This window comes from Chlorocebus sabaeus, chromosome 21, assembly GCF_047675955.1.
Source record: "Chlorocebus sabaeus isolate Y175 chromosome 21, mChlSab1.0.hap1, whole genome shotgun sequence".
In the NCBI taxonomy this organism is placed as follows: domain Eukaryota; kingdom Metazoa; phylum Chordata; class Mammalia; order Primates; family Cercopithecidae; genus Chlorocebus; species Chlorocebus sabaeus.
In genome coordinates, this window is record NC_132924.1 from 125446223 (window position 1) to 125472514 (window position 26292).

A 26292-nucleotide genomic window follows, 5' to 3' on the forward strand; every position below is an offset into this window, starting at 1 on the left:
AAGGCTGAGGCTGACTGTACTTTCCCTTTCGTAGGGGTGTATTAGTCTACTCGGCTGCTGTAATTTTGTTTATACCACAGGTTGGGTGGCTTAAACAGCAGACAGTTCGTGATTTTCTCACAGTTCTGGAGGTTAGAAGTCCAAGATCGAGGTCCGTCGGGGTTGGCTCCCGGTGCGGCCCTCTTCCTGGCTTATATGTGGTCCCCTTGCCTGCTGTGTCCCCACAGGCCTTTCCCCTGTGTGAGTGTAGAGTGGGGAGAGAATAGGAGAGAGAGATTGATTTCTGGTGTCTCTTCCTCTTCTTAGAAGACCTTCCTCCAGTCCTATCAAATTAGGGCCCCACCCCTATGACCTCAGGTAACCATGATGACCTCTTGAAAGGCCCTGTTACCAACTATAGTACAGTGGGAGTTAGGGCTTTAATCTATGAATTGGAGGTGTGGGAAGCACAGTTCATTCGTAATAAAGGGTAATGTATACGTTTTGCCCAAAGGTCCAGGGACTTTTTATTTTTTCAGTTTTAAATATGAGATGTAGACCCATATTTGTTGACAAGGAAAAATGTTCATAGTATATTGTTGAATGACAAAAATCAGGTTTTTTAATTCTTTTTCTGTTTCTGTTATCTGTCATTTCCTCCTGTTTGATGATGGTTATTTTAAAATAGATACTTAGATTCTTGGAAATGTCTTTGGAAATTCTTGGGAATTTTTATCTGCTTTGTTTTAATATTTTTCCAGGTACGTTTTTTTTTTCTTTCTTTTTGGAGACAGGATCTTGCTCTGTCACCCAGGTTGGAGTGCAGTGGCACAATCTTGGTTCACTGTAGCCTTCACCTCTGAGGCTCAAGTGGTCCTACCTCAGCCCCCCGAATAGCTGGGATCACAGGCATGTGCCACCACACTTGGCTGACTTTTAAATTTTTTCGTAGAGGTGGGGTCTCGACCAGTTTGCCCAGGCTGGTCTTAAACTCCCGGACTCAAATGATTCTCCCTCCTCAGCCTCCTAAAGTGCTAGGATTATAGATGTGAGCTACCCACCTGCCCCTAGATAGGCGTTTTTTTGTCTGCCATTTGTTTTTCCTATTTTCTCTGTCCGTTTTCTTTTTCTTTGAGTGTTTTTATATCACTGTTGGCTGGCTTCTTTGTGCCCCTTACTCGTCTCTGAATGAGCAGAGTTCTTCTGAACTAATGGCGTGTGGGTAGGCTGGGGAGGTACTGGGCAGCGTCTGGGGGAAGCTGTGCTCTGCCCTGGGCTCTTCTCTTGTCACTGGACTGTAAGGGTGCTTGGCCTAACCTTGCCTGCTCTGCCACCCTCTGGCTTCTCACACTGGGCCTGTCCTGAGCAAGGGCTTGCTGCTCCTCTGGCTCTCCTTTGCTGAGACCTGAAGTCATTGGTTTGCCTTTGGTGTCCTCACTCGTCTTGGTTGTGTTTTCACAGCCCTTGGCAACTTGCTTCTGGGATATTCAGTTTCATGGTGTTTAGGTATTATATTATTGAAGACAGAGTTTCTTTTTCTGTAACTCGTTCTTATTTTGGATGGGTAATAAGAACAGAAGCCTTCAGAGAGGTCTTTACTCTGCTATCTTAAAGCTTTTAAGGCCCACAGCCAGATTTCTTTAATACACTTTGGGCATCCTCTATCTCTAAAATCAGGGAGTTGTATAATGTCCTTGCTAACATACTTTCTGGTTAACCTGTTTATGGTTCTGATGTATTTACATGAAATTTGGGCAAATACTAAAGATAGTGAATGTTTTCTTACAGACAGAGCCTCCACTCAATACACCGGAAAACAGAGAGTATCTTGCAGAAATTATGTTCGAATCGTTTAACGTACCAGGACTCTACATTGCAGTTCAGGTAAAAGCAGTTGTTTTTGTGATTCCTGAAGCACGTGAGCTGTCTAATAGTGGAAGCAATGGCATTTCCCAAGGTTCTCTGCTGGAAGACTGCACTGTGCACCCTTCCTTTTTCCACTCCCTGCCCCGCCCCCATGCCTGTACCTTCCAGTTTAGAATTCCTGGGTGTGAGGCCTAGTAGTCTGTATTTTAAACAACTCCACAAGTGACCTCATTGCCAATCTGTGGCCCCACACTGGAAACCAGTGAATTAGAAATTAAAATCTTATGATTCTATAATGAAATATCTTTTTCACTGGCTTTTCTTTGCAAAACTTCAGGTTTCTTTTCTTTTCTTTTTTCTTTCATTTTTGAGACAAGGTCTCACTGTGTTGTCCAGGCTGGAGTGCAGTGGTGCAATTATGGCTCACTCTAGCTGCAACTTTCTGGGCTGAAGGGATCTTCACACCTCAGCCTCCCAAGTAGCTGGGAGTACAGGTGCGTGCCACCACGCCTGGCTAATTTTTGTGTTACTTGTAGAGATGGGGTTTCACCATGTTGCCCAGGCTGGTCTTGAACTCTTGGGCTCAAGTGATCTGCCTACCTTGGCCTCCCAAAGTGTTGGGATTACAGGCATGAACCACCACATTCAGCCAGGTTTCTTTATCGAAAACTTGACTCCTATAGTTTTAAGTCTCAACATTTTCGTGTTAGTTGTCCAAGTCTGAATTGGAATTTGAGGGACAGGGGTCAGGATGGATAGGAAAAGGAAAGAGTTACTCAGACATATTTAGTAAGAGAGTTTGTTGATTGGACCTGGAAGGAGCCCACAGATGCTTTAGAAAGAGTTCCCATGTGCGAGTGGTTTCCATGTCTTTTCTCCAGGCAGTGCTGGCCTTGGCGGCATCTTGGACATCTCGACAAGTGGGCGAACGTACGTTAACGGGGATAGTCATTGACAGCGGAGATGGAGTCACCCATGTTATCCCAGTGGTAAGCAGAATAGTTAATGTATATATGTCTCTGTAGGCTTAACACCTGATTCGAGGTAAGGATGGAAATAAAAAAAAAACAGCCTTCTGCAATGAAAATACATTTCAGATGATAGTTATACTTAGAAAAGGTAATAAAAGTTTTTTATTTTTTTGCCACCTTATATAAGGGAATTGACTGAATTCCCCAAGTATGTGGGAAAGAATGAAAAAGATGGCCAATTATTATGGCTTTGGCAATTTTAAATTCATGGTGGCATATTTCTACAGTCAGAATGTCAGAGAATGTCCAGGATGTCTCTGGATCTACAGAGCCTCTGTTACACCATGGGTGTAACATCAAAAGAATATTTTCCGGAGTTATCATTCTGACGTGTTGGGAGATAGACATCATTTTGGATGTTCAAGTTGTAGGTGCAGTGCATGGCCATTTGAAGGAGCACATCTGTGTTCTGTGAAAAGATGTGAATTGCCACCAGCTCAGGCTTGGAAAAATTGCTTCTTGTTTTAAAAATTTATTTAAGGGCCGGGCGCGGTGGCTCATGCCTATAATCCCAGCACTTTGGGAGGCCCAGGCAGGCAGATCACCTGAGGTCGAGAGTTCGAGACCTGCCTGACCAACATGGAGAAACCCTCTCTCTACTAAAAATACAAAATTAGCCGAATGTGGTGGCGCATGCCTGTAAACCCAGCTACCTGGAAGGCTGAGGCAGGAGAATTGCTTGAACCTGGGAGGCGGAGGTTGCAGTGAGCCGAGATCGAGCCATTGCACTCCAGCCTGGGCAACAAGAGTGAAACTCCGTCTCAAAAAAAAAAAAGGTTATTTAAAAGCCAAGAATGGGAGATTGTACATTTGGCTTGCAGAAGGCTCTGCAATACCACTTTTTGGTTTTAGATAAGTGATTCCTAATTTGGGTCTCAAGAGATCTCTGAATTTTTCTTTTGGTCCAATGGACTGTTTAAAGGAATTATCTTAAATTCATGTTTTTGGAAAATGTATCGGAAGTGTCTGAAGAAGGTATTCAGAGGGAAGTCAGACTCATCCTGGTCTTTCTCCTGTGAGGTCTCCTCCTCAGGAACCACCATTGCTAGTTACTTCTGTTATGTTACAGATGTGTTTCTGCATATGTATATGGTATATGTATACATACATATGTATGTGTATGTAAAAATATATTTTTACATACACAGCTCTTTTAAAATGCAAATTAGGATTTTCAAAAACCATTTAATTGAAAAAATAGTCACCATTTCATTTTGAGAAGTGATGGGATGATGTACTAATACTAATGCCTTTAATTCCTTGAAGGTTAGGAATCACTGCAGTGGAAAGGCTTCATGGTCCATGTGCCTACAGCCAGGGAGAAAAAGGCCAACCTCCTGCACCCGTGCCTTGTACTCCTGGCCATGGTCCTTCCCGTGGGGAGGAGAGGTGGCTGCCCTGCCTTGTGAAGTGTGCTCTAGACTTGAGCCTCCTTCAAGCCAGTCTCAGCACTCCTGTCCGTGGATCTCGAGAAGAGTTAGTGCCCTAGGTGCAGAGCACTCACTGAGAACTCAGGCTGCTGTTTACTCAGAGAGCTGCGCTGCTGAGATCCAAGATGAGGCCCCTAGGCCCCTGGCCTGCACCGCCTTTGGTTCTCTGCCTATTTCTTATGTCTGATTTAGGAAAAGGAAAGAAAATACATTTCACAGCATGTCCAGGCCCACCAAGAAAGTTGTTTGAAAAGATTTTTTATCGTATCTTAGTTCGGTTTTTCCTCCAGTTATAAAAATTACATTTGTCATTGAAAGTTTGGATAAAATAGAAAAATTTGAAGAAATAAAATTACCTGTAAAGCCACCCAAAGACCTGTATTATACCTTTATTTGTATAGTCTTTAAGCTCTTTTTCTTTTTTTTTTTTGGATATGGAGTTTCACTCTTGTTGCCCAGGCTGGAGTGCAATGGCACGATCCGGCACACTGCAACCTCTGCCTCCCAGGTTCTCCTGCCTCAGCCTCCTGAGTAGCTGGGATTACAGGCATGCGCCACCATGCCTGGCTAATTTTGTATTTTTAGTAGAGACGGGGTTTCTCCATGTTGGTCAGGCTGGTCTCAAACTCCCGACCTCAGGTGATCTGCCCATCTTGGCCTCCCAAAGTGCTGGGATTACAGGCGTGAGCCACCGTGCCCAGCCTGAGCTCTTTTTCTAAGACACATGTCACACGCACACACTTTAAACACAATTGGAATGTCTCATGTCTGGTCTGGGATTCTATATATAATACAATCCTAAAGTTATATTTTGCATATTGATTTAACCCTAATTTTTTTCTCTTGTGGTTAAATATTCTGTGAAAATACATTTAAGAAGTACATAATTAATTTTTCTGTTGTTGGACATGTATCTTGTTTTAATATTTTTACCACTGTCATGAGCTGATTATTTATTTAACAGTATTTTAGAAAATATTACGTGTAATGCATAGAATGTGGTAATTTTGAATAATTTATGTGTTAGAAAGCTAATATTATTTTTATGGATTTAAGTTGATTTTTAATAATTTGTACATATCTTTTATCTCCATCTTAAAATACTTTACAAATACTTGGACTCTACAGAAAGGCTAAATCTTTTTTTGCTTCTAGAAGTTAGGTACATCAGAAAAAAACCATAGGAGGAATTCAGTAAGTTGTCCTTGCAACTTTACTGGTGACTAGATGCAACTATTAGAATGAATACGTGTGTAAAATGAAGTCAGCGTTTCACTTCTGTTCCCTTCTGTCTCGGGGAGTGTGGCACAGAAGCTGTGATTGCTGTAACGTGAAACCTGAGGGTCTTTACCGGATGATCCAGCGGTAGGCGTTGTCCACTCTGACGGTCAGCATCCTGCTCACCCCTGTGGAACAAGCTGGATGTGTGTCCAAGCCTGTGGCTCCTGTGGCAGGTCTGTGCCCACAGGAAGGCTGATGAGGGAGCTTTGGACCCATCATTGCTGTGGGCATGTGGATACTTGACACCGGTCCTGCCATTGATCGGCCCAGGTGGTGGTCACCCTTCTTTCCTGGTCCCTCACAGACATACCTTCACTGGCTCAGGGAGGCAGTGGAATGAGAAGCTCCCCACCCCCAAAAGCAGTGCTATGTGCTCGACACACAGTTTCATCTGAACTGTATTATTGGCGCCTGCAGGGTATTGTTTGCCCCATATGATGGACAAATGCGCTGAGGCTGAAGCATGTGAAACTTGCAAATGTGGAGCCGGAATTGGAGTCTAGGTTGTTAGAATCTGAGCCCTGTGTATTAACCAAATTGCTGACTTTTAAACATAAGTAGATTTATAGTTGGCTTAACAATTTATAAATAAAACTTTTTCCTTTTAGGGGAAAAACCTATTGGGTTTAGTGTTCTCACAGACAGCATTACTTTTTGGAAATGAACTATCCTGTGTGTTTTTTCTTTTCATATTCCTAATGAAGACATCATTTTGATTGCTTTCGGAGAGCGTCAGATTATTGGAATAATCTGGAAGTTTGGATATAAATGGAATTGCATATGCAGTCATTTTGAAAGACCTTCTGTACTGAGCTTGCAGAGGGTGGGGATTCTGTAAATGCTTATTAATGCTGAGAGGGGCAGACAGGGAGGCTGAGACAGGAAACCTTGTGAGTCTAGGCTGCTTTCCACTACAGAATCACTAACACAGCTGTTTTGCCTCCTCTTCTTCCCTAGGCAGAAGGTTATGTTATTGGAAGCTGCATCAAACACATCCCGATTGCAGGTAGAGATATTACGTATTTCATTCAACAGCTGCTAAGGGAGAGGGAGGTGGGAATCCCTCCTGAGCAGTCACTGGAGACAGCAAAAGCCATTAAGGTAAAAACAGATGGGAAACCGGCTGGTTTGGGGGTGAGAGAGATGGTGTTCTGGACACTTCCCCTCGGTGCCATCATCCCTGCTCCTCCTTTCCTTCCTCTCCCCTTCCCATGAGTGTGGGGCTTGATTTGTTTTACCCCTTGAGTTAAGTGGGCTGAAGATGTAAAGCTTAACCTCTTCCAAACTAGATGCTCTGAGGTTCCAGCTGTCACTGAGAACAGCCTGGTAGCTGGTGCAGCGTACCTGCATGCAGAGGTGCATTGTTCAGCTGGAACCTCGCTGCCAGAGCCTCAACTACCAGAGCGCTCCTTCCATACTGCCTCCATGCTTCGCTGTAGAATCAGGAGGCGACCGCAGCAGCAGAACACTGCCACCCTAGAATCCAGAGCTATTGCACAAAATTCACACACAGGTGTGGGTGTGACGTGTGGCTATAAGCATCTCCTTCCTTTACTGCACAGTTTCTGAGTGTAGTGGAGCTTGAGGAGGGCGAGCCTGACACCCACGCTTCTCCTCATTGCCTTCCTGCCTTCTCAGCACCTCGTAACTGAGGCTGCTTGAAGGAAAGAAAGCATCAGAGATGATTCCCGAGGTGTTTTTAGGACAGGAAGCACTGGCATGGGGCAGGCTCTGCAGTTGGGTATGACCTGCCCTGCTTTACCTGGAACCAGAGATTCCTGGGAAGGGGGCTCTCAGTGCTGAAATGGTGACATGGGGAAGACATGGTCCCTTCCATCCCAGGGGAAGGTTTCCTGAGGTATCATTAGACATTCTTTTTTAGATTAAAATTTTTCCTAAGGGGTTGCCGTCGCCTTTCTTTGCCTTTCCTCAATGGAAGAATATTTGACTATTTGATCCAAGCTCCCTTGCCACTCCAAATCTGTTAGAAATGTAAGTCAGAATGGAGCCCCTTCATAGTGGCTCACCCATATAATCCTAGGACTTTGGGAGGCCGAGGCGGGAGCATTGCTTGAGGCCAGGGGTTCGAGACCAGCCCAGGCAATATAGTGAGATCTTGCCTCTATTTCAAAAAAAAAAAAAAAAGAATTGAGCCTCTTGTTATTGATGCCCAGGGTCCACTCCAGTGGGTCTGAGTCCTTCCTGTTTCCACCAGGATTGCTGAGCGGCACTGCTAAGGAGGGGCTTTCCTGACCCTCATGCTGGGCCTTAAACTCTCCTCAGGGCTGTTGGAGTTCCAGTTTGGACCCTGAAATCTGGGCTGGTGTGCTCGATGTGACTGTGTGTCACCCTCCTGTGAAGGCTGGGGGTAAAAGAGACTCCGTTCATAGCCTCCAGATCAGCTGCCCTGGCCCTGCTGTGTGGGGTAGCCCTGTTAGTTCTTGCCTCACTTCTCTCTTCAAAGGAACAGATCCTGAAAGGCGTGGTTTAGAGCTCCCCCTGCTTCCCTTTATGCCATGGCCTTCTGTGGTCGTGAGCAGGCCTGAGGGAGTGTGTACCATGAACACAGCACCCTTGCATCATGAATCCTGAACCTTAAGATTAAGCCTGTTACTCTGCACCCAACTCCATGGAAGCATTTCATAGGAAGCGTTTGAGTTAAGTGAGCTGAGATGCTGTGGGATGTTGACCAGGCCTGTGAGGAGAACTGAATGCCTTTGTCTCCAGTCTTGGTCAATTTGAGGTTGTAATCAGCTGACCCTGTTTCTCTGTGTCATCAAGGAACACAGGGTTGTGTAACACTTCTTGCCTGTCAGTCTTCTTAAAATTCTGCTAGAGTATATCCAAGATACCCAGAAGATGGCATTAGAATATGTTTCAGGGATGCTAAGAAACTTTAAATTTAATACCACAAGAACATCTTTGGAGGTCCTTGAGAGAACCATTCCTTCCACGGTGTGCTGAGTGCCACCTGGGCAGCCCACCTGCTGCTTCCCATAGGCAGCGAGTACCTGGGGGTCACCTGCTGCTTTGCTGAGGCCAGCCCTAAGGACACGTATCAACAGAAAGGTGTCCAAGAATATTAATCTCACCAGATACTCAGGAAACACTTCGCATCCCTCAGGCTGCCTGTCGGTGCAGGGCGGGGATCGTTAGCGGGTTCTTTCACGGCAGCAGCATCCTGGCAGCTCCAGTCCTCCCACCTGACTCTGCTTTTCCTTTATTCCCTGGGACCTATCACTTTATAACTTACCATGTCATTTACTTGTTACGGTTGCTTATTGTTGTCTTGACTCCCAGCTGGAGTGTAATCTCAGCAGGGATCTGTGTGTGTTTCGCTCACTTGTGTCTCCCAAGTGCCTAGACAGTAAATCTGTGTTGATTGAGGGACTTAGAATACCCAGTCAACAAGGTACACTATGTCTAGGCAAAGAGATGGTGTCAGTGGAGCCGATGACAGTGCTGTGGCCAGCTCCACACCACATTAACAACCAGCAGGTTGACAGTGGCCACCCGGCTTGTGGATGCTGGGACCGAAAGAAGCCTCTGCAGTCAGGTGTTAGGGTGTGGACAGTGCTGCTCTCGGTAGGTGAGGCTGCAGCACGGGTCCGCTGGTCCAGTGAGGTGCCAGGGCAGGCCATAGGGGGCACCTGAGAGGAACAAGGCAAGACGTGCTTTCTAGACACCTATAGACATCATTTCAGATATGATAGCGATAGAATTGGATAGACCAAGGCTGAGATTAGTAGCTGAGTTGCAGAGAAAGCAGACTTACCTGTCCAGAGTCCAAGTGTAACCATGTCTAATATGAAAGACGATGGAATGTGAGACCTGACACGTATCCACACTGGAGTGACGGTGGGGGTGGTTCTGATCCCAGGGCGTGTTTACTGCATGGGGTTCCTGGTTATTTGTCTGAGGGCAGAGACACTGGGCAGTTGTTAATGCCTGGCAACATCTTTGTGTGTGTATGCAGGAGAAATACTGTTACATTTGCCCTGATATAGTCAAGGAATTTGCCAAGTATGATGTGGATCCCCGGAAGTGGATCAAACAGTACACGGGTATCAATGCAATCAACCAGAAGAAGTTTGTTATAGACGTTGGTTATGAAAGGTTCCTGGGACCTGAAATATTCTTTCACCCCGAGGTAAGATGTTTCCTTTTGTGTGCTTAAGTGTGTGGGATGGAGCGGTACTGCCACCCAGAGTGCGGAAAGAGCATTTCCCAGCAAAGGGCCTGTGAGCAGGGCGGCCGTCGTTCTGTCTCCCCGCACCCCCCGTGCCGTTTGTCTGCTTGACAGATTGTTCAGTTTGCCTCTCCTCTTGGCTGTCTGTGTTAACAATTAAAGATGGGTTATACCACAAATAGTTAGGAAGACTTATAGGAGCAATAGACGAGAATAGAATTAAAAGTAATCTTCAAGGGTTGTGGGTGGTCACATGCTAGTATTACGAGTAGCTTTAATCTCAAGGACTATGTGGAGGTTGCCTGTGCCTCAGAGTGGGATAACATATAACCTTTCCATCTTTGGTGATTGCCCTTCCTAACTTCTAATTTTAACCCTGGATAGTTGATCCTGCTGTGTTCCCTGCTGCAAGTTAGGTTAATCTTCTGTCTAAGGCCAGCATTTCTGTTATTTAGGTAATCTTAAGAATTAGAGATGTCATCATTTTAACTAGTAGTTGTAAGGAATTATTAGTACTTTTGCAGAAAGCACTAATTAAGAGGCACATTTTAAGATTTACATATAATGCATTTTATTTATATTTTGATGTATATTCCTGGCTAATTCAATTTGTATTCAATAGGTGGGTTACAAGCTGCTGTTTGGTTTTAGATGTGTATATGGCTGTTTTGTGCAGAGAAACAGCATGGAAAGTATACCTCACTAGTAATCTGAAGAATAAAACGATGGCAATGATAATCCAGCAAATGCCCACTTTTAATCTATGGATTTGAAGTGGACATAGAATGGTCAAATGTCCAGTGAACAGCTTGTGAGCCCCTGAGTGGCCTCCTCCTTCCTCTGAGAGTGCACATTCAAGCTTTCTTTGATTTTTAACATATTTCAAATGAAATGTAATTGAGTTGACGCTTATTTAACTCATGGAATTGAATCTAAGGCTGTTTATTCAATAACGTGATTATCATGTGGATTGTTTCATTTTAAACAAACACTTCTTGTTAAACAAAACACTTCCCTCCATCTTCTAGACCAGGTTTAATTAATCTTTCATTGAACCTGTTTCTTTTTCCTTATATCCTGATTTTCTCATAATACGAATATTGTCAAATGATATGTCAAACTCACGTTTCTCACTGCGTGTCACGTGGATCGTGCACATACTCTCCACTGCTCTTAGTAGGCTGAATCACTGTGTGTTCGTGGTGTGGGGATAGTCTGTCTTTGATATTGTTGGTATTTTTTCTTCACTAAATCCATACATTTTACCTCATGAGGAGAAATATGTCATCACCACCCCACGCACACGTAGTCACGTGGGATTCATTTGACATATCCTTCATTCCAGTGTGAATTCTTTTAAGTTATAATAAATTGTATGTTTGTTAAAGTTACTTTAAAAAAAGTGTTCATGTTGTTCTATTTGAGAGAAATGTGTAATGTTTCTTTTCTATTGATATACAATTCAGTTTGCCAACCCAGACTTTATGGAATCCATCTCAGATGTTGTTGATGAAGTCATACAGAACTGCCCCATTGATGTGCGGCGTCCGCTGTATAAGGTATAAGCTGCGTGGGTAAGGTACTTTGATTTCATTCCACAATTAAAGGCCCATCATTCTTAGAAGACGGTATTACTGTTTATTACTAGTAGATATTCCTGTTTCACCTTCTGTTTCATAGGGTTTGTTAAAGACAGTATAATTGTAAGAGAAAATGGAAATGACTCAGTTAACTAGAATTTTTATTTTATTTTATTTTATTTTGGAGACGGAGTCTTGCTCTGTCACCCAGGCTGGAATGCAGTGGTGTGATCTCGGCTCACTGCAACCTCTGCCTCCTGGGTTAAAGCAATTCTTCTGCCTCAGCCTCCTGAGTATCTGGGACTACAGGTGCATGCCACCATGCCCAGCTAATTTTTTTTTTTGTATTTCAGTAGAGACAGGGTTTCACCATGTTGCCTAGGGTGGTCTCAATCTCCTGAGCTCAGGCAATCCACCCACCTCGACCTCCCAAAGTGCTGGGATTACAGGCATGAGCCACCATGCCCGGCCGACTGGAAGTATTTAAGTATTGTAAATATATTTTATTATTATCTGACAAGATATGTTTTAAGTTGAACAGTTTTAGCCACACATATTGATTGAAAGTAAGAGCGATACCCTCTCCCATGCTTTCCGTGAACTCCTTTGATTTCGTTTTATGCATATGTGGGTTTAGTGCCGATGTGGTGGTGTCAGATAGAAGTTAGAACCCAAAATGGGACAATCCGATAGAATATGCTCATGTATTTTTTTTTCCCCAAAATTCTTTGATTGCAGGGAATTTTGAAAGCTGGAATGAGGAAAATCTAGTCTATGTGATTATTGAGTAAAAAGAAGTCCTGCTGACAGCCAGAGATGGCGAGCAGGTGGTGATGGGCAGTTCGCCTTCCTGCACCTGTAGTCAGTGTTTGCTTGAGGGAGTCGTGCCATCAGCTCAGTGGCATGACTCACTCGCCTCATTCAGACTCAGGTTGCTGAACTGTACAGAGAAGAGAATCAGACTCAACAGACAGCACTCAGCATTGCGTCACCTGTACCGTGCAATACTTTGTAGCGTTTAAAAAGAATGAGGTAAATCAATATAAATTCAGATGAAAAGATAGCTACAGTATAAAGTGAAAAAGGAACTTGTAAAATTTACATATATTTCATTTGATATAAAATATAGTTTGCATATTTTTTGGACTATGTATGCTAAACTCTTAAAGTAAATAAAATATCTTTGGGGTAGAATGATGGGTTTTACTTTCTCCATTTTGTGTTTTGAAGTTGTTTGAAATTTTGTTAAAATTTTTTTATAATTAAAACTTATTTCTGTTTAGATAACTTTTGTGGGTGTAAACCAATTATAGTTCAGTTTTTACTGCATATTCTTAAACACTTGTCTAATAAAAAGTACAAAGAAAGGGAAACTAAAAGGAGACTGGAGTATGAAAATTAAGAAAGATAGCAGGTCATGTCCTTCCCACTTCAGTCCCGGCTGACATTCGCTGTGTCTTCTCATCTGTGAAAGCAGCAGCAGGCGAGCACTGTTCAATCTTAATCCCATCATAAAGCAGAGGAAACTGCCAGCAGTTACGGATTGTTCCTGATGGGGTGGGAATTTTCTTGTTTGACAGTTTAGTTCCCTGGACTTCTATAGAAGTTTTGGAGTAGAGATGGTCTTGGAGACCAGGTAGATGGAGTCCCTTATTTAGTAGATAATGACACTGAGCCCCAGAGTTGGGAAAAGGTGGCGAAAGGCACCTGGGTTACGTGCTAGGTGAGATCACATGGCTGCCAAGTGGCATGGTTGACTTTTAAGCCCATTTCCCATGTCTTTGAAAACTCGTGCTTATCCCACCATATCACACGAAAATTATGTAAAATGTAGAGGGAAGAGGATTCTTCTTTTCGTTGCCCACACTGGAGTGTAGTGGCATGATCACATCTCGCTCAAGCGATTCTCCTGCTTCAGCCTCCCAAATAGCTACAGGCACACACCACCACAGCCAGCAAGATTATTCTTCAAAGAGGGAAACCCTGTCCCTGACCACTTTGTCACTAGGATAACCATTTATTCTCTGTGGCTTTCAGAAGGGTGTAGCTTGGCCCTGGCTGTCAAGTTTGTGCAGAATAAATCCTGTCTTCCCTCAGCTGTCTTGGTTATTTGTACAGGACCTCTCCAGTGTTACGAGTGTCTTGCAAGTGATAGAGAATTCAGGTAGGGTTGAGAGGGGGAAGGATCGACTGTCCTAGGGCTGGCCATGCTTTCTCCTTTGTCACATAGCTGAGCTCTGTACCGTGCTGTGGGAAAGGAGAGACACAAAGGAGGCCACCTCCTTTGCCACCTTTCTAAGTTAGAGTAGACCAGCATATGTTACGAAAAAAATTAATCCAAAATCTCAGTGTTTAGCAGCAAAGGTTTCTTTCTTTGCACGTGGTTCATATCTGGTGTGGTTGGCAGTAGGCTCTGCCACCATGTTGTGGCTGCCCTTGGGAACACGTTGCTTCGGGTCCCCGCTGCCCGGGAGGAGACAGCTGGCGGGCCATTCCGCCCCTCCTCCCTGGGCCGTCACCTGGGCCAGCCTCCACCGGACACTGGAAGCAGGAGGGTGATAGAATGTTTGGTGGGCACTGCTGCCTCTCCTGTAGCCACCAGGAAAGGGACTTCTTTCCAAGGTATGGGGCTTGATGACTAAGTTGAAGTTGAATATTGAGGCCTAAGAATGCCCGTTTCTGTGCGTTAGCCTGCCAGGTAACAGCTGCTCTAGTGTTTTTTTCCCCATGGTGATATGAGACCGGGAGTTGGCCAACTTTTTCTGTAAAGGGCCAGATGGTGAATCATTTTGGCTCCTCAGGCCGTATGGTCCGTGCTGCATTTAATCAGTTCTGCCAGAGCAGCCGAAGACCGTGTTGAACGACTAGGAGTGGCTGGGTTCCTATAAAGTTTTATTTACAAAAGCAGGAGAGAGCCTGTTGTAGACATGTGAGGAGATACTTATGAAAGCCTCGTTCTAATACTCTCCGGGTTGGCCGGTGATAATCATCTGTGGACCCTCCTCAGGTGGTGCATGTGGAGGCGTGGCCTTGCTAGTTCCTCAGCAAGTCAGTGCTGCCTTTAGGAAAGACTGTGGAAGAGTCACTGCTGGGCTCTGCTCACAGCCCAGGGTAGTCACACATGCTCGGCTAGGGCTTCTGCTGACTCGGTTTCTGGAAGCTGTCAGCCCTCCCAGGTGGACTCTCACTGTGTGGGATGGAGGAGCGTCCCTCCAGAAGCAGTATCTGAGCAGTGAAGCTGCGCTGACAAGGTTCGCTCCTGCTCAGTGCACTCCCTGCTATGCTCCCTTCTCTAACTCCTACTCCTAAGTGCAGTGGAGAGCACGCCCCCAATCTGTGTTTGCAAGTGCACAGATTGGTAGGTTTGTGGGTTTTTAAAAATAATTCTAAAACACTCTTCTGGTTAGAAGACATGCTGCAAGTACTTCTGCAGAGCACGCAGTCGCCTTTCTCTGGACAGCGCGCGTTCCTGTGTCTTAGGGGTGTGCCTTTCCTCTTGGTTCACTGTGTGGCGCTTCCAACCTGCTGGGCCACTCTTGCCGGGTAAGATGCCCTGTCTCCAGGAGTGATGTTGCCGATTCCTGACCTCGGCTACCTGTGTGCTTTCCCTGGTTTCACAGCCTCATTTGGCCGGCTCTGCTGGCCACATAGACCAGCAGAGTGGGTGCCCTGAAGATGTGCTTTTGGCTTCCGAAGAGGTGGTCGCTCTCCCTCTGCCACACCTGCGCCTTGAGGTGCTTGTCTGGACCAGTGGCGCTGGCCTGTTTCTATTTCACGGGACGGTTGGTAGGATTGAGCACTACCAAGCAAGTAGGAGGTGTGTATTTTAGGTTCTGCTGAAACCCTCCTGGCTGTTGAGTTATGTTACTCAGACTAACAGACGAGGAGAGGACAAGAACATACAAGGAGAATAAAAGATGGCTTGGAAAATTTAGAATCTTTTTTCCCCTAGCTCTATTGAAATATAATTTTTAATTTTTATGAGTAGTTAGTAGGTATATTATTGAGGTATATTGACAAGTAAAAATTGTATGTGTATATATACACACACATCAAGAGCAGGAAAATTGTGTGTATTTAAGGTGTACAGCGTGATGATTTGATACAGGTATATACTTCGTGGAATGTTTACCACAATCAAGCTAGTGAAGACACCCATCACCTCGCACAGGTACCTTTTTCAGTGTGTGCAGTGAGAATATGTAAGATTCCTCTCTTAGCAGATTTCCACTACGCCGTACCCTCTTCCTAACTACTCACCATGCTGGAGTTAGGCCTTCAGAGCTTGCCCATCTTGTAACTGCAAGTTTGTTCTGTGTGACTAACGTCTCCCCACTCTGCGGTGCCTGGTAACTACCATTCCACTCTCTGCTTCTATAAGTTTGACTAAAAATTCAGAATCTTTAAACAAGCAAAACAGCTTTTTTAGATGAATGTAGCCATCATCTGGCTGATTTTTATTTCAGTCTGACTTGCAGATGAGAAGGGTATTTACACATCTGCTTTATCTGTTCCGCCTCCGGGAATGACAGGGGTCGGGGCCTGCGGGAAAGCCTCCGTGTGAGAGCAGGTGAACATAAGCCTCGGCCCACCGTGGGCTTCATCCAGGAGCTGTGAAATGGACCGGAGTCTGGGTCCCACCCTAGGAGATTCTGATGTGATTGGGCTTGGGCTGGGTGGAGCCTGGGCACCTGGATCTTAAAAGCTTCCCAGGTGACTCTAACGTGCAGCTAACTTGAGACTCGCCATCAGCGCCTGCCCACTCTTGGATCAGCCAGTGTTTAGTAACTTGCAGGCTTTACTTGAGGGGGAGGCCAATGTGAATCGCTTTGTAATGTAATGGATGTCTTTCTACTTCTCAGTTCTATTCAGGAGGTACTTGAGTACCTACTAGGTACAAGACAGTGTTGTTAAATTAGAGGATTTAAGTATGTACAAGATATGGTTCTTGCCTTCAAGAGCTTATAAAAAAGCTAAAAATACTGAAATAACTCTAATGGGAACCTCTACAAGCTAAATGTCATTAAAGTGAATCATGCAAATTATGGTAATTGAGAGAAGGGGCAGATTGCATTTAATTAGAGGGGATCAAGAAAAGCTTTGAGAAGCTGCCGTCTGAGCTGAATCTGAGAGCTTGGCCTGCAGAGCTGGGGGTGGGTGGACAGGCCAGGTGGAGGGAAGATAATGAGCGCAGATAGAAGGAGAGTGGGCAGGTGCCTGCGGTGCCTGTTTTGGCCAAAGCCTACGGTGGTGGGGAAGGTAGTGGGAAACAAACCTAGGTGGGAGGGTGGGGCCAGCAACAAAATATCTTTAGCCTGCTCCAGTGGGTTGGGAGTTGTTAAAACCTCCTCTTTATGAAGTTTGTGAAGCAGATGTGAATACATCCTACTATAGCAAAGGGATTGATTTTTCTGTAACAAATTGCTTGAATATATATAATTATGTTAATGCATTTTAAACTAGAGAAGCATGTTGCAGGGTAAATGAGTTATATTTATAATAAATATATACTTATTATTTAGAGACAGAGCCTTGCTGTGTCACCCACGCTGAAGTGCAGTGGTGTGATCACAGCTCACTGCAGCCCCGACCTTCTGGGCTCAGGTAGTCCTCCCACCTCAGCCCCTCAAGTAGCTGGAACTACAGGCGTGGGCTACCACGTGCAGCTAATTAAAAAAATTTTTTTTTGTGTGGAATTGAGGTCTTGCTGTGTTGCCCAGGCTGGTTTTAAACTCCTGGCCTCAAGTAATCATCCTGCCTCAGCCCCAGGGCACTGGGGTTATAGGCATGAACCACTGCGCCGGCTCTGTTTTTAGTTTTTAATGTTTAAGGGTATGTTTAAATACCTTTAATATTTGAAGACAGAAAATCAGAAAAAAATACATATCATTGGTTTTTTTCATCTTTTTTCAAATAGGTCTTTTATTCAGATGAAGTGCTGGCTGAAGTGTAATATGTGAACAGATAAAAAGGTAGCTGCTCTGGTTTTGTCAGGGTAGTGGGCAGAGAAGGTTCCAGAGTTCCGCTCTTTTAGCCCCAGTTCCACACTAATATCCCTCGTAACATATGTTTGACGCTTCCTGTTGATACATCCCAGAATGGCATGGTTTTGTCTTACTGGGAAGGGAAGGCTTATGTTAACAACTGGAAATTGGACATTGACTTGCCCAGCTCACAAGAACATTGAGACACCTGTGGCCGTGAGAGGCTGGTGGAGACGTGGATGGTGGAGCTCCGCCACTGCAGCAGCATCGAGTCATGTCAGTGAGCACCTGCAGAGCGCCAAGTCCCCCTGCGGGCACTGAGCAGCAGGGCATGGCAGGGCTGTGCTAGGAGAGCCACAGGAGCTGGGGTGGGCGTCCGAGTGGACAGGAGTGGGAGGATCCAGGTCTGTGTTCTCCAGTGGTGCTCGGTGGTGGTGGCAGTGTCTTCTCCGTGCTGCCCAGGGTGGCCACTGAGCCCCTGGCATGTGACTGGTGCAGCTGAGGAACAGCGTTTTAAACTTTAACTGTTGTGAGTTGAAATTGCCGTATGTGGCTAACGGCTACCCTATGGGACAACTCAGATGAATTCAGATCGGAGTGAAGGCTGGTGTGACCTGGTCAGTGCAGGGAATGCAGCATGGGAGGGGAAGGGTTTTCCAGCAGCGGGATCTGTGTGCAGCGCTAGGGTGAAGGAGAGTAGCACGATCCTGTGGGTCTGGAGGGAATTTGGCTTCCCTGGACCTCATGTTTGAACATGGGAATGGGGAGTGTGAAGCCTGGGATGTGCTTGGGGCCCAGTTACACAGGGCTTATGGGGAAGGCACAGGGGCCACCATTACCAACTGGGCCTCCGAGGAAAGACAGGCACATCCACCTGGAGGGGACTCGCATGGAGTTAGATTTTATCCTGAGGGCGTTGATGATTTTCTCCAGGGGTGTGATGTGACCCAGTTTAAGTTCTAGAAAGGCACTTGGGCTGCACCAGGGGATGTAGATTGGAGATGGAGTTTGGATTCAGGAAGACCAGGCGGAAGGCCACTGTAGAACCACGTGGAGGCAGGACAGCGCCCGTATTGGGAAGTGGCCGTAGGTGGCTCCTGGAGGAATCGGGGAGAGGAGAGAGGCTCCAGAGCATAGGTGAGAGCTTGACGAGTGGGAGGAAAAGGTTCAGGGTTCTTGCTGCTTATCTAGGAGGGCGGGGGGTCATTTACTGACAGGAGATACAGGAGCGGGGCACCTTTTTGAGGCAGCGAAAGACTAAGTCTAGTTTGGTGGAGATGTTGAGTTGCATTTGTAGGTTGAAGGCTTTGCAGGTCTGGGCCAGACATAGAGATTTGGGGACCAAAGGTGTGCTGACAGAAATAAAAGGTCTGCAAATGGATGTCACCGAGGGGGAGTAGCAGGTGAGGACAAGACGGCCTTAGCCTGAACCAGCAGAAAGGTCAGGCTTTTAAGGATGGGCAAGAGAGACTGTCAGTCAGGGCTCTTCAGAAACAGAACCAATAGTGGGTATTTCACAACCTCTTTTTCTTTTAAGAGGTGGGTCTTGCTGTGTTGACCAGGCTGGTCTCAAACTCCTGGGCTCAAGCCTTCCAAAGTGCTGGAATTACAGATGTGAGCCACCACACCCGGCCACTGCCTCTCTATTATCTTTAAAATTTAAGAAATTGGCTTCCTTTCAGGCTGGCAAGTTCAAAATTTGTAGGAAGGCTGGCAGGCTGGACACTCAGGCAGAATTCCTTCTCGGGGAAATCTGAGTTTTTGTTCTTGAGACCTTCAGTTGATTGGATGAGGTCCAACCACATTATAGAGGGTAATCTTTCCTTCATGCTGACCGCATCCACAAAATACCCTCACAGCAACACCTTGGTTAGCGTCTGGTTAAATCACTGGGTGCTGTGCTCTGGGCAAGTTGACACACAAAATTAACTGTCACAGAAGTCAAGAAGGAGTCGCCAGAGAAGAGAAAGAAATCTCTAGAAGCTAGGGGGCCCTATTAAGTGACACTGAGACGTCACACAGGATGAGGCTCAAGAGGTAGCCCTTGGGTTCACCACACGGGGGTGAGCAGCCTCGTGAGAGAAACCCGGCAGAGGCCAAATCACAGCAGTTGCAGGCCGAAAAGGGGGTGGTTAGAGGAAAGAAGATGTGTGGGTAATCCTTGTAAGACATTTGCCATTCGTTGTTATGTCCCTTCCCGTCAGGCAGCTGTTTGGAGCCGGACCTGGAGATTTGCTTGAATTTCTCCTCGGACACTGTTGGGTATCGTAACAGCCCATATTTTAGACATAGGTTTGTTCAGACTTTGCTGGGATTGCAATCTCTGGGTTCAGTTCGACAGTGAAAAGCTCCAGTTCCTAAGGAAGTAAAACTTTTCAAGAACACAATATAGAAATAGCAGGGGCTTCTAATAGAGCTGTCCTCTTAGCCTGTCGTGGTCGTGGGCACGGAAATAGCAGGGAGAGGGGAAGGCGTGTCTGTGAGCGGTTCTTTGCCTTGCACCCGCAGTTACAGAGGATGGCTGATAGGTGGCACTGTGTGTCTGCCAAACGGAGTTAAGAAGAGAGCCTCTTAGTATTCCAGAATTGAAAATTTTTGTTATTTTTAATACCACATTTGATATTAAGAACTTGCTGTTTATATAGATTTTATTTCCAATCTTTCTGACATAAATTTCAGGAGATTGTTAGGTCATGTGTGGTGTTTATAATGGTATGTGCTGTGGTATTCTTTTACCAGCATAAAGACACGGCCTTTCCATCTGCAGGGGAGGTTTAAAATGGAGACTTTTATTTGGCATCATGAGATATACATTTATCCGGCAAGGTAAGGTTGCGGGCTCTTGAGAAATCCAGTTGACATGGGGAACTGAATAAATAGACGACGGCTGACATCAGGTGGGAAGTGAAAGGTGTGCTGTGAGACAGGGTTGGAGGGAGGAGGGTGGTCAGAAGTTCACTGAAAAGAACTTAGACTCTACACATGAGCAGAGTGCATGATTTCCAATCTAAAATTCATGTTCAATATAGAAAATTTGAGATGTAAAAAACACTATTACAAAGCAGAAGTTACTCCTTTATAGTCGCTGTTTGTTTATTTATTTATTTGTTTATTTTGAGACAGAGTTTCGCTCTTGTCACCCAGGCTGGAGTGCAGTGGTACAATCTCCAGTCACTGCAACCTTTGCCTCCTGGGTTCAAGCGATTCTCCAGCCTCAGCCTCGCGAGTAGCTGGGATTATAGGCACCCGCCACCATGCCTGGCTAATTTTTGTATTTTTAGTAGAAACGGGGTTTCACCATGTTGACCAGGCTGGTCTCGAACCCCTGACCTCAGGTGATCTGCCCGCCTTGGCCTCCCAAAGTGCTGGGATTACAGACGTGAGCCACCACGCCTGGTCATTGCTGTTTATGTTATTACTTCATCTTTCCCTTTTATTTTCATGAACTGTATATAGGTAGGTAGATATATCCTGTATCCTGTTATATTTATGTTTCATATGCTGTGTATTAACACCACTATGTTGTAAGCACTTTCTTAAGCGATTGAAATTCTTTAAAAACATGATTTGTAATGAGGCCTGATGCTCCATGCTATGTCCGTTTCAATACCAACTCTTTTTTTTGTATTTAGGTAATTTTGATACTTTTCCAGCTTAGGTCAAGATTTATTGCATTACCAGGATATGTATGCTTTACTGGCATAATCTGGCATACACAGGAGTCTGTAACTAATGGTGCTTTTTGAATCAAATGATTGTGATTTGAGAATCTGCTGGCTTGAGTGGAGCAGATATTTTCTGGCTAAAATGCTGACCCGGTTTAACCGGTTTTGAATGTGTCTGGATTTCCAGTCACAGTTCTGAGTGGGCTGGTGTCAGGAAAGGGTCCAGAAGACTGCTGATCGCCAGAATGTAACCCAGGAGATTTGCCGATTTCTCACATTGTGTCAAAAGTGATAAGGGATCACTTTGTTTTCTGAATTAAATGTTTTTTTAGAATCAGTCATGTCGGACTTTGGCTTTTGTGGGAAGCGTTTTGAGCAGTATTCTTTTTAGATTGTCGCGGTGAAGAGTATAGGCTCCAGGGCCAAGCCGCGTGGGTCTCCGCTTGGGCCAAGCTGCTTCCTGGCATCATGACTGCACTCGTGCCCCAGCCCCTGCGTCCTCAGCTGCAGGGTGGGCCGCGTGTTGCTGCTGCGAGAGCTTTCTTTCTAGACTGTTGTGTGGGATCATCTGCTTCTTTTCTGTAAATAAAGGGGTTTGATTTTAAAATACTAAAATGTTATTATTTGTGACATCTTTCCTTTCTTTCTCAGAAAAAGTGTTTGCTTACTCTTCCTTGTGGAAATTGATTAAGAATGCAGGCCGGCCTTCGTGGCTCCTGTGTGTAATCCCAGCACTTTAGGGGGATGAGGCAGGAGGATTGCTTACGACCAAGAGCTGGAAACCAGCCTGGGTAAGATAGCCAGACCCCATCTCTACAAAAGAAAAAATTAAAAAATTAGCTGGATGTGGTAGCATGCACCTGTACGTGGGAGACTGAGGCAGGAGTATCCCTTGAGCCTGGGAGGTGGAGGCTACAGAGAGTTAGGATCGCACCACTGCAGTTCTGCCTGGGTGACAGAGTGAGACCTTGTCTCAAAAAAAAAAAACAAAAAAAACACCCTATTAGGCTAAATGTTTATATTTCTGAGGTACAGAATTATTAGAATAAGTACTGTTGCTTTACTTTGAGATGAGATGGAAAGAATACATTTATTGGTAATCTCACATATTTCTCTTTTTTTCTGCTTTTTCCTCACTGTGAAGGTGAAACAAGCATAGGTAATAAGAAACTAAAGCAAATGACGCCTGTAAGCCACATTTAAGCCATCAGAGTAATGATGGATAGTCACTTGAGTTTAAAAATAATAAGCTCAGACACTGTTTTAATTCTTATAAAAGACTAGTTAGAAAACCAATTTTACTTTGATGCAAACAAGCTAGCTAAAGTTAGAGAAGGGGAACTAAGAAAATGAATGGGGACAGTCTGTTCTCTCCTGATCCCGCCCTCAGCTGCTCTGGGGACATCTTGTGTTTAATCTCCCATCAAGACTCCTGCTGAATACATTTTAGGCATGAGAGGGAGACTCTCAACCATGTCATTTTCTCAGAGAAAATTGGATTGTGTGTTGGTAATAACAGTACCTGTCACACTGAGAAATGGTTTGTCGTGGGCATGGCTGAGAGGCTTCAGACCGACTTTGTTGTGGTTTGCTCTCTGATTTATTTCTTGTGTTTTCAAGCACTGGGAAAGGGATGCTGACAGTGTGAGGGGCTGTGAAGGCTGCGAAGTTGGGTCTAGGGCTTTTTCCTTTTCCTTGATAAAGCAACTTTTCTGTTTAGAATGGAAATAACCCTTCCATTAAAGTTTTTCCATTTAATCTGGGTGAGGGGGGAGGTATTGCTTTTGTAGTTGAGTGTTAAGAAAGGTTTTCCTTGGTTTCAGTTACTATAACACTTAATTTTTGATTTTCTGTTTGTCATGTGCAACGTGGTTGTTGATGGTAAGAATGGGTTCAAACGGACTAAGGATCTAGAACCAGAAATACCATTTGACCCAGCAATCCCGTTACTGGATATATACCCAAAGGACTATAAATCATTCTGCTGTAAAGACACATGCACACGTATGTTTATTGCGGCACTGTTCACAATAGCAAAGACTTGGAACCAACCCAAATGGCTATCAATGGTAGACTGGATAAAGAAAATGTGGTCATGTACACCATGGAATACTATGAAGCCATAAAAAAGGATGAATTCATGTCCTTTGCAGGGACGTGGATGAAGCTGGAAACCATCATTCTCAGCAAACTAACATAAGAACAGAAAACCAAACACTGCATGTTCTGTCTCATAAGTGGGAGTTGTACAATGAGAACACATGGACACAGGGAGGGGAACATCACACACCAGGGCCTGTTGGTGGGTCTCTTAGGAGAGGGGAGAGCATTAGGAGAAATATCTAATGTAGATGACGGGTTGATGGGTGCAGCAAACCACCGTGGTACGTGTATGTATACCTGTGTAACAAACCTGCATGTTCGGCACATGTACCACAGAATGGAAGCATAATAATAATTTAAAAAGTAGTAACGCTTCCTCCATTTCCCACTGCATCAGATGTGGAGGTGTCTACAGCCACAGACCACTTTTTACTCTATTAGGAGATGGCAAGTCTTTTGACCTTGACTGGCCCTCAAGGCCAGGGTTCCACCTCACTGCTTCAGAGTTGCTTTCTGTTTGTCCTGGGGAGACATGCTGTGTTGATGGTGTTGTGTTCTGCTGCGGAGGGGAGTCCACGTTATAAGAGGCTTGTTGTTGGGTTTTGAAGTATATCCAGAGGAGGGTCCCCAGAACAGCAAGAGGTCCTGAAAAGATGGCCTGTGAGAAATGGTTGAGGGAAGCAGCATTGTTTGACTGGCGACCCGGCAGGGAGCATGAGGCTGTCTTGGGACACGTGATGGGCAGCTGGCTGGACGGTGAGCAGTGCCGAGGAAAGAGAGAAACCAGGGCCAGGTGGGTGGCAGATTTCAGCTCAGCACAGGGAGAGCTACTTTACAAATTGGTCTATACAAGGTGGGGTCCGAATTCTGTGTCACGGGAAGGGAGGCTGTGTGGACTGGTGGTTAGAATGCTGTGCTGAGTGCATGGGCTGCGGGGGGTGGTGCCCCCGTGTGGTGAGTGCGTGGATCCTGCATGGTGGTGAGCACGAGGTCTGCAGGTGTGGATGCCACGTGGCCGTGAACTTCTAGACTGCCCGGTGTGTGTGCTGCCCTGCCTACCGCTTGTTCAGTTGTGTGACTTTGGCAGGTTACTCGATCTCACTGTGCCTCAGTGTCCTTCTCGGCAGAATGGGGATGGGACTAGTATCTGCTTTATCCCATTTTTGGCAAGGTGAAGGGAGTTGGTGTGTGGAATTGCCTTCAGCTGTGTCAGGCAGTGAGTAGGCACTGTCATTGTGTTCCATGAAATGACTTCAAGTGATACTCTGAAATGGCGCTCCACATCCAGGCCAGGGCAGCAGATTCCTCACCTGCTGCGGCCTCTAGCCGATTGACTTTTCTATTTTTAAAGTTCCCAGGGATTTTGCCTGGTTTCCTTTGCTTTTTTGCCCCGGGCAACTGCTGCCTTTTGGGACTCCTACACGTCTTGGGTTAGCTGCAGAGTGGCACACCACTTCCCCAGTGGCCCTCTTTGCTGGTGCGCAGGCATCTTTGGTTTTACTGCTCAGCGCTAACTAGGGCAGGGTTTCTTAGCCTTGGTGCTATTGACATTTTCATTGTAGGATGTTTAGCATCATCTCTGGCCTCTCCCCACAAAGTGCCAGTAGCACCTTCCCACCCCCACCCAGTCCTGGCAATCAAAATCGTCTCCACATGTTGCTTAATGTCCCCTGGAGGCACAATTGTCCCTGATTGAGAACCTGTGCACTAGGGAGAAATGTTAGGAGGTTACCAGAGTCCAAGGACTTAATCAGAAATTGTCAGTTATTGTTTCTGGTTCTTGAGTTACTTGCTGGAGTCTTTTTTCCTTTACTGACCCCCCTTTATTCCAGAGGGGAGAGCGAATGAAATGCTCCTCGTTCATTCCACGATGGCTGTGGAGGGTCCCTGCTTACCGAGCGCTGTGTGTAGTGGTGGCTTCAGGGAGGAGTGAACAGACAGGGTGTAGACCTGACTCTGCTCAAGCCTCTGCATGGCCCAGGGCAGAGAGGGCCAAACAAGAGAACCCACTGTGCTTGTCGCCGTCCTGCCTTCCCTGGGCCGGTGCTGACGTCATTACCCTCTAATTTCCACCCAGACCTGCTAGCGGCCTGGTGGTGTCGTCACAGAGGAGGGCGTGAGAGCTCACGGGTGAGGGGCTTTGCTGCTTGCTTCAGGCCCCAGCACCAGACAGTGGAGGGAAGTGTGAGGCCTTTGGGCATCCCCACCTGGCTCCAGGGAGCAGGCTGGGGTCAGGTTGTGAAGGGCTCCAAACGCCCTGTCAGGAAAACCGGGGTTTGGGGCCAGTACTGCTTTGTCTTCTTAAACGCTTGTCTTCTGTCGGGCCCTGCTCTCATCTGGTGTTCCTGTCAGGCTGACAGTTCGATAGAGCCTATCACTTAGCACTTGTATGTTCCTTGTAGACTGTATTCCACCCTCCACTGTCGCTCTGGCAGGTCCCCCTTGTCCCCTGAAACTTCTGCTGTCGGCAGTGGGGCATGGGGAAAGAGTTGCATCCGGGAGTCAGCCCCATGGGTGGTGTGGGACAGCTTAGGGCGAGGGATTCAGGGGCTGCTGAAGTACAAGCCAGCTCCCTTGACCTTACCCTTGGGAGGTGCCGTCTGGGGCAGCTCTGCTCTGGCCTGCCTCCCTCAGGATGCGCCACACAGGAACCTTCTAACCCAGAGGCTGTCGTTCTGTGCATAGAGCTAAAGTTCAGTTCAGTAATTCTAGGCTGAAGCTCAATGTGGTGAAAACGAGAGTACTTTGCAGCATTAATTTAGAAACAGTATCTGGGCAGAGCTAGTGGAAGACTTGTAGGACGGCAGCCTGCCTGTGCAGGAAGCGTGTGCAGGAGACCTCACCAACTCTGCGTTCTTACAGATCCGGAACCCACTGTGCGTGCCACGTCCGTGTAGACAGTGGACGTGGGGATGTCTGCTGGTGGTTGTTGTGTTCCAAAGCTCAGGCAGGAGCAAAACATAAGATTTAAACCTGTTATTTGGCCTGGGGCACAGAAGCTCTCACTTTCTCCCAGAGTTCTCTCTAAAGTGTGTCTGTGAAAGGGGACATTTGCCAGTGGGGAGGAGTTGGGTTGGAGGGTGGGGACGACAGGAGTGTATTCAGAGGGTGGAAGGAACAGGGTGGACAGTTACTTTGGTAACAGATCAAGGGTTGTTCATTCTTCAATACTAAAGGGTTTGTT

General features: G+C 45.9%; 1 protein-coding gene across 11 annotated transcripts in view; it reads left to right on the forward strand.

The window, feature by feature from the left end:
* The window catches only part of ACTR3B (actin related protein 3B), a 95356-nt gene that overhangs the window by 56257 nt on the left and 12807 nt on the right, over positions 1-26292 (forward strand). For 9 of the 11 annotated variants that reach the window (XM_007983561.3, XM_073009524.1, XM_007983563.3 and 6 more), the window contains 5 exons: positions 1768-1863; positions 2727-2834; positions 6545-6688; positions 9564-9737; positions 11243-11335. In XM_007983561.3, the coding sequence (XP_007981752.1) occupies positions 1768-1863; positions 2727-2834; positions 6545-6688; positions 9564-9737; positions 11243-11335 (615 nt within the window). The remainder of the gene's footprint in view (positions 1-1767; positions 1864-2726; positions 2835-6544; positions 6689-9563; positions 9738-11242; positions 11336-26292) is intronic. The other 2 variants (XM_073009525.1, XM_073009526.1) reach the window with 1 other exon arrangement.